This window comes from Aethalodelphis obliquidens, unplaced genomic scaffold (genome assembly GCF_003676395.1).
Source record: "Aethalodelphis obliquidens isolate GAN/ISIS:26980383/991018 unplaced genomic scaffold, ASM367639v1 scaffold5, whole genome shotgun sequence".
Classification (NCBI taxonomy): domain Eukaryota; kingdom Metazoa; phylum Chordata; class Mammalia; order Artiodactyla; family Delphinidae; genus Aethalodelphis; species Aethalodelphis obliquidens.
The window spans coordinates 64,996,506-65,004,944 of record NW_020837949.1 but is presented as its reverse complement, the minus strand read 5'-3'; the positions used below and the strand labels follow the sequence as shown (position 1 = coordinate 65,004,944).

The 8,439-nt window shown below is 35.9% G+C and overlaps 1 protein-coding gene across 1 annotated transcript in view; it reads left to right on the top strand.

Annotated features, from left to right (window-relative positions):
- The first annotated feature begins 515 nt into the window (after positions 1-515).
- VWDE (von Willebrand factor D and EGF domains) overlaps positions 516-8,439 on the top strand; it is a 28,743-nt gene continuing 20,819 nt past the window's right edge. The window contains 7 exon segments of the mRNA XM_027102793.1: positions 516-769; positions 2,085-2,185; positions 3,499-3,663; positions 3,966-3,976; positions 4,632-4,875; positions 4,877-4,971; positions 4,974-5,648. Of these exon segments, the coding sequence (XP_026958594.1) occupies positions 539-769; positions 2,085-2,185; positions 3,499-3,663; positions 3,966-3,976; positions 4,632-4,875; positions 4,877-4,971; positions 4,974-5,648 (1,522 nt within the window). The 5' untranslated portion in view covers positions 516-538.

Below are 8,439 nucleotides of genomic sequence, written 5' to 3'. Positions count from 1 at the left end.
TCACTACTTTTATATGTAAAAATAAGAAAAAATGTGAAAACTTTATATTTTTTCCTGCAGTAAAAAAATGCAGGAAACTTCACTAGGAGGGCATTTTACAAAAATTATATTAGCATTAAAAGTTTGGTTTGTTGCATTCTAGGACCTGGCAGAGATGGGATTTGGGGGGGCACATGGCTACTGTGGCAGAAAGCAGGTCATGGAGGGTCAGTAATTGCATTCAAATCTGGAGGATCACTCTCAAGAGGAGTCCTTGTAAGGCCTATACCTTCTGATGGTAGGAATAAACAAATCCTGACTCAACAGCAATCAGCAATTTTGCCTGTCCAAATTAAATGAAAATAAAGTCCTTGAAGCTCAAATAACTCAAAAATACATTCTAAAGAGTTTGTTGATTGGCTTATTGTATTTATGGAAAGTGCATATTGTCATCTTTGTTCTACTAAGAGATTATAACATTTCAGATGGCCTTTACATGCACTTGTAGGTTTATTTTCTGTTTTTGTTTCAGTAGTCAGTTTTAATCGAGGGCTGAACTATGTCAATGAAGAAAATACATAACATCATCTGTCCTTCCATTCTAGCTCAGGGGTGCTCTCCTGGGGGATACCAGTTTCTTCAGAGCCCTTATAGAAGTGTCAATTTTGACTCCCTGGGCCTCCAGCAGTTAGCCATTCAAGACCTGATATGTGACCACTCCCTTTCTCCCTGATGGTATCGATTTCTCCTCTTTGACAGACCTGCTAAGATGCCAACCAAATGTGTTGAGGTATCAACTCACTAATGTGAACTACACGTGCTTTTTCTTAAGTATTTTTTCATATAAGGATTGAATCTTGTTACAACCAATTTATTTATCACGCTGCAATATTATTTTAATTTTGCATCAAGATTAAGTTAATCAAAGGGAGTATTCCAAGGTTCTCTGTTCTGACAATAGTAATAGTTAATGTAATGTTCAACAGTCCACCAAAGTGTTTTAACTTACAATATCTTATAGAAGGCAGCCTATCATCGTGATTTCCACCATATAATACAGAAAACATATTTTTAGGCGTAACATACCTAGAGTCACCTGGATAACAGGTCAGACAACCAAGTTTTGATCACAGGCTGTCACTCTCCAGGGCTCAGGTACTTAACCTCAGTAACTTTCAAACAGTAAAATACTGCATATTTTAAGTGCTTCAGTTCTTGTCTGCTTAATAGAAGGATTATGTCTTAATAGAAGGCTCATTTTCCTTATCAATACCCACATTTTAAAAATTATGCAGAAGGGCTTCCCTGGTGGCGCAGTGGTTGACAGTCCGCCTGCCGATGCAGGGGACACGGGTTCGTGCCCCTATCTGGGAAGATCCCACATGCCGCAGAGCAGCTGGGCCCGTGAGCCATGGCCGCTGAGCCTGCGCATCCAGAGCCTGCGCTCCACAATGGGAGAGGCCACAACAGTGCGAGGCCCGCGTACCGCAAAAAAAAAAAAAAAATCATGCATAAGTGGGAATTATTTTCGTTTTTAGGTACGTAATGTAAAAAGAACTCAGGAAAGATATCCAAATTTGGCTTCAAGTGAGGCTTTAACCTCATTTTTTTCCCAAATTGCCAGCCTGTTGGTCCATCACCAAATTTTGAGCAATCCTGTCTTCTTCCTCCCGATTTTTGATGCCTCCTCTACTGTGCACTAACTTCTTACGTATACTATTTCCAGAAAATTTTCAAGAAATCTCCAAGATCAGCTTATCTTTGTGCTGTATATTAAGATGACTTCAGATTGACTTGTCTTAGATGTATCAGCTATTTCATGAGTTAACTGATACTGAACTTCTCTTGTTCACAATAAATGTAATAAATGGAATAAAGGTATTTTAATTGAAAAAGATTATATTAATTATGAGGGATGTACCCTTAAATTTACTCTTCCATGAAGTTACTACTTCTTTTATGTTATGGGTACAAGTTATTAGATTTTTTTAAATGATTGATACTTTAATATTTTAAAGGTTGTGTAAAAGAAAATGCAAAGTTGATTTATCTACCATGTATGAAAAAAACTGGCTTTTCAACTTTTGTTTTCTCTGATCCAAAAGATGAACCACTGCGCAACACTGGCCCCCATCTGCCTGTCTCTGAACGATTCAGAAACACTACCTCCACCTGGGGAGATCAAGCAATTGACAGCTTGTGCCACATGGCAGTTTGTTTTGTTGTTGTTTATAGCACTTTATTTTCAGGTATAAACATGTTTTTGATTTTTAAAAACTCCCTTCAGGGCTTCCCTGGTGGCACAGTAGTTGAGAGTCCTTCTGCCGACACAGGGGACACAGGTTCATGCCCCGGTCCGGGAAGATCCCACATGCCGCGGAGCGGCTGGGCCCGTGAGCCATGGCCACTGAGCCTGCGCAGCCGGAGCCTATACTCCGCAACGGGAGAGGCCACAACAGTAAGAGGGCTGCGTACCGCAAAAAAAAAAAAAAAAAAAAAACTAAAAAAAAACTCCTTTCAAAACATGTTCAGAAACAAGTTTTACATTAAACAAAGTTTATGCCATGTCTTAAGACAAATATGCTTATAATTTGACAAAATGGGTTGAAAACACTGTCAAAAATCTCACTCCGGGGGCGAAAGGGGTAAGACACATCTACAAAATATTTTTTTTAATGTTACAAAAGAACTTATTTACAAAACAGAAATAGACCCACAGACATAGAAAACAAACTTATGGTTACCAAAGAGGAAAGGAGGGAGATAAATTAGGAGTTTGGGATTGACATATACACAGTACTATATATAAAATAGATAACTAACAAGGACCTACTGTACAGCACAGGGATCTATACTCAATATTTTGTAATAACCTATAAGGGAACAGAATCTGGAAAAGAATAAATATATTTATAGATGTATACATCTATACATCTGAATCACTTTGCTGTATGCCTGAAACTAACACAACATTGTGAATCAACTGTACTTCCATTTAAAAAATAAATAAAAAATAAAATACCACATATCAGTGATTGAAATTGTTCTCAATTGATAGAAGGATTTGGAAAGAGCTGTCAACTTTAGGATATTGAGTCTTCCAATCCATTAATACAGTATGCTCCTCTACTTATTCAGATTTTCTTTAACATTGTTCATAAAGTTTCATAATTTTCACCTTAAAGGTGTTTTATACCTTTTAATTTATTCCTATTTGTATTTTTATTGGCACTATTGTAAATACTATTTTTTAAAAAAAATTTACTTCCTAACTGGTACTATTGTATAGAATTATAGTTGATTTTACATTGATTTTTGTACCTAGCAAACTTGCTAAATTCCCTATAATTCTCTATATATTCTTTTGCATTTTCAACAGAGCGAATCTTATCATCAGAGAATAATAAAAGTTTATTTCTTCCTTTCAATCCTTATAAATTAAAAATTATTCTCACCTTACTATATTGGTTAGGGTTTCCAGGAAAATGTTGAATAGAAGGAGTGATTATAGCTATACACATGGCAGTTTTTGTTCAGCACTACAAAAGACTTCTGTCTTTTTCAAATCCCAGTGTCCATAAGAAACTGTGGAAAGTTTTTTGTGTACTTACTACAACCCACTCAGGGATGTATGGGATATTGTGCAGAAGGTAAGAAAACATGTTTAATACACATGAACTGCTAGTGATGGAACTCTGTGTGTTGGTGTGTTTGTGCCATCCTCTGGATGGGATGTATGGAGCTAATGCAAATCTCAGTAAGAGATTTGGTTTGCTATTATTGCTAAAATGAGGCTAAATTTCTGGTTTAAATTGGCCAGATTTGTTCAGGGTTCTTTGCCAAGATGTTCAAATCCTCAAAACTATCTGTTAATGTGAAAGTATCAACAGTTAATATCAGCAGTGATAATGTATAGTGATACCATTTATCTACTAATAACACTCAATAAGAAGGACACTTCTCCTTTGTTGTATTCTTCCTCAAAGTCATAATCCCAGTCTAATCATGATCAAATTCATATAAACCCAAACTGAGAAACATTCTACAAAATACGTGAATAGTACTATTCAAAAGTGTCAAAATCATGGAAAACCATGAAAGAGTAAGAAATTGTCAAATATTGGAGAGGACTAAGGAAACACGAGTAATACATTATGAAGATATCCTGGATTGGATAACTGAAACAGAAAAGAACATTCATGGAAAACTGATAAAAACTGAACAGAGTCTTCAGTTTATTTAAGAGTAGAGTCCTACAGTCAATTTCTTAGGGTTTTTTTTGGTTTTTTTTGTTTTTTTTTTTTTTTGCGGTACACAGGCCCCCCACTGTCGTGGCCCCTCCCGTTGTGGAGCACAGGCTCCGGCCGCGCAGGCTCAGCAGCCATGGCTCACGGGCCCAGCCGCTCCGCGGCATGTGGGATCTTCCCGGACCGGGGCACGAACCCGTGTCCCCTGCATCGGCAGGTGGACTCTCAACCACTGCGCCACCAGTGAAGCCCCGAAATTGATCAAACTTTTAATAACTGTGTTGCTTTTATTAATGAATGGAGGTAAGAAAGTAACTTATTTTCGTTTGTTATTATATTAATATTTGACTTAACATGAGTGGTGGGTGACTCAACGCTCTGCTTTTTTTGCAACACGTTACTGAGAAAAAATCGTTCTTGTCCAAATTACTATTCTTTTCTGTTTTCCATCTGGAAGGATTTTACCAGGAAAAAGCATGTTTGACACAATGCCAGTTTCTCTGCCATCACCTAGAAAACAGTCCTATTGTAGCTGCTCAATAGACACTACTTCATTGTATCCATCCTCTAATCATCTGGAAAGTGTTTCTCAATCAGAGACTGTTTCAGCTTGCAAAGACCCCAAACATGTCAAATTCGCTTCCTTGATAAGAGCTAGATGTCACCTCTGAATATATTAATTCAGAAGCTCCTGTCAGAGGAATAAACAAGCATACATCTCGAGAAAAAAATAATTTGGATTTTTTCCTCAAGAAAAAAAGCATGTGAATCTAACCAGTCTGGACTTAAATTTACAAAAACATCCTGGGAATGAAAAACAAGATGCATCAAAAACTTTGGACAAGGGGAGACGTACACAGGACCAGGGTAATCACAGCCAAGAAATAAGGTGCGATCGACAAAACAGATGGAAACAGCAAAACTTCAGTGAGTTTCTTCCTTTGTTTGCTTTTCAAAGTCTCAGCCAAAGTGACCTAGAAGAGTTTACTTACTTTTTCCCTGAGGACCATACTGAGGATGTCCACCAAGAGTTTGTCCCCACGTGGCCCACACCATCTGGCCACACCGAATACAGCACATCGGCACTATGTCAGCACACTCTTGCCAACTCCAGCATAGGAATGCACTGTCTTGCCTTTCTTGGCAAGAGACTAGACAGTGTGATAGAGATGTGTTTTAAGGATGTTCTCCTAAAAGATGATCTTAGCTGGGCAGAAGCAGGTGTGGCCCTTTTAGAAAATGAATGTGAAAAGAGGATTTTGGAAGAGGGGAAATATAACAGAGAAGAATACATCAAGTCAATTAAAGACATTATCTTGTCATTAAAACGCCCCAATTTATGCAGTGGCCATGGGCAGTATATGGAATGGGGGTGTGCATGCTCCCCAGGCTTTAGTTCCTATGATTGCAGTGATTCACACGGTAAGTAAATACACTCCAACTTTGATCTTGTGTATGTTATTTAATTATGAAACCTTCTTTGTTCTTTTTTACCTTCAGTATCCTAACAGGCTTTATTCAGATTATATATGGAAAAGAACCCAAATTATATTACTCAATATGTTAATAATATTCCAAAACAGTCTCATCTTAGAATAAAAGCTGAAGTACTTATAATGGCCTATAAGACACAATGTGATCAGGCACACAATATCTCTCGAGACTCATCCCTTACTACTATCACCCTCACTCATTCCACTCCACCCACTTTGGTTTCTGTGCTGTTCCTTACAATGCCAGTTCTCTTGACCTCAGGGCCTTTGCACATAGCTGATCCCTCTACTTGCAGAGGATAATCATTCTTCTAGAACTCAAATTTAGTATTTTTGAAGCACTGTTTATATTTTGCTAATTTTACTAATATGCTTAATTTTTTTCTCTAACCTATCTAAATGGTACAAATTATTTTGTCCCAATATATTAGAGAAAGACATTTCAAAAAGTCAATTTGATTCTCTTAACTATTAAACCAGTAACTCCTGATTTTGCTCCTACCACCACCAATCTGCCCTTTTCTATCTCAGTAAATGCAAACTTCATTCCTCTAATTGTTCACATTAAAAACTTGTAGTCACTGACTTTTCTTTTTATATCAAGCCTCATATTTGATCCATTAGCAGCAAATCCAGCTCTAGCTTCAAAGAATTTCATATCTTTCCCTGCTATCAGCTTAGTCCAAGCCACTATTCTCTCTCCCTGGATTATTATAGATTCTCTCAAAGTTTATTCTCCATGCGGCAGCTAAAGTGATTCCTTTGAAATGTAAGTCAGATCGTATTACTCCCCTGCTTAAATCCTTCTGTTAGCTCTTCATCTCCTTCAGCATAAAATTGGCAGGCCCTACTATGGCCTAGAAGATTCTATTTATGTGAAGACTATTCTACATATAGTCTGAGACTCCTCTCTCACTGAATTCATCTACCATTGTCTCCATAGGTCATTACTTTCCAGAGTTCTCTAGTGGTTGCTTTGCTGTTCCTCAAAAAAGGCCAAGCCTGCTTCTACATCAGAACATTTGCACTTACTGCTCCCTCTCACTGGCACATTCTACCACATATCTTCATGACTGACTTCCTTCTCTTCTCTATTCAAATATCATATTATCATAGAATCCTTCCATCATCATTCTAAATAAAGTAGTTTTTCTCACACAACCCCATGGCCTTTATCTCCCTTAATATAGTTTATATGCTTTTTCCCCATTACCTCAAAAACACTTACGTGATACACTTTATTTTCTCATTGGTTTATTTTTTTGTCCTCCCATATTAGAATGTAAGTTACATGAAGGCAGGGACTATTTTGTTCATTACTATATCTCCAATATTTGGAATAACACCAGAAAAATAGATGTTGCTCAGTAAACATTTGTTGAATATATGAAAGAATAATACGTGTTTTTTAAATTTTTCGTAAATATTTTAGGGTTCTGAATACATGTAACAGGATTTTTATATCCTATTGCTATTAAAGTTATATTCACTTGGATTTTGCCACTACTTAGACAAAGGACTCAATTGTTTTTATACTGCATTTATCTATTTTGACCACCAGATCTTGCTCATAATGAATGATCTTACCAAGACCAGAACCACAGAAATAACCATATGAAGGTCAGTTAACTCTGACTGATAAAAGAAATTTTTTCTCCTATGACTGAGAAGTACACCTAAGATTATGGTAGCATGTAGGATAGCAATAATACACAAAAATATCAACAATACTGGGACAACAGCATGCACAAATTTTGATAATTCTTTTCTAAAACAGATTAAGAATTTAAAGAAAATATTTTAATACATCACATTGCTAAGTACACTATATTATTACAAAAGCACTTTTTCTATAACCTATCTCTATGACATAAAGCAAAATCGTAAAACCAAAACATAGGCCATGGTAGAAGTAATTTGTTAGTACTCATACTTATTTGGTATCAAATATTATTAAAAAACTAATTAAACCTGTATAGTTAGGCACTGGTAGTATCTGTAATGCTATTTCTATTGAGTTGAATAGTAGGTAACACTTCTTTTAATACCAGATCACTCTTAACATGTAATAGTTTAATTAATGTACTAAATATTATTGGGGGTAGACTTTAAAATATTAGTTTATATATGCTTTTAATTTTGGCCTTGAAAAATAATTAGTTTTTTTCTGGAATTAAAGCAAATATGTCCTATTTTTTCCAAAGACAAGGTTCCTGAAATTATAGAACTTGAGAATGCTGGATTGTGTAATATTCAAAAATACAACTGTATGATGGTGAGAGTTTTTGGTCAAGGCTTCAAAGAATCACCTTCAATTAAATGTGAAGTTACTAAACTGAAGGTATGTTAATTATAATGTTGAAAACAATTAAGTTTATGAGTTATTCAGATTAATTTTCTTAGATTAATTTGGAGTATCAATTAGCAACATAATCCCAAAGGATGTCATATCCTCAGAGAGCTGAACAGGAAAATTATTAAGTTGCTTAACCTTAAATCTTCCCTATTTGCCAACTCTATTAAACTGTTTTATATAATTTTTATTGAGGTATTGACTCACTATTTAAGCCATAATCAGAAATTAAAATAATATCAAACTTGATATATAAGCTTCTGTATTTACTGAAATGTAAAAACACAAAGAACGGAGGTCATTTTTATCTAAGACTCTGCATGAATTATAGGATTTAGAGATAGGAACAATTCCCTTTTACAAACCA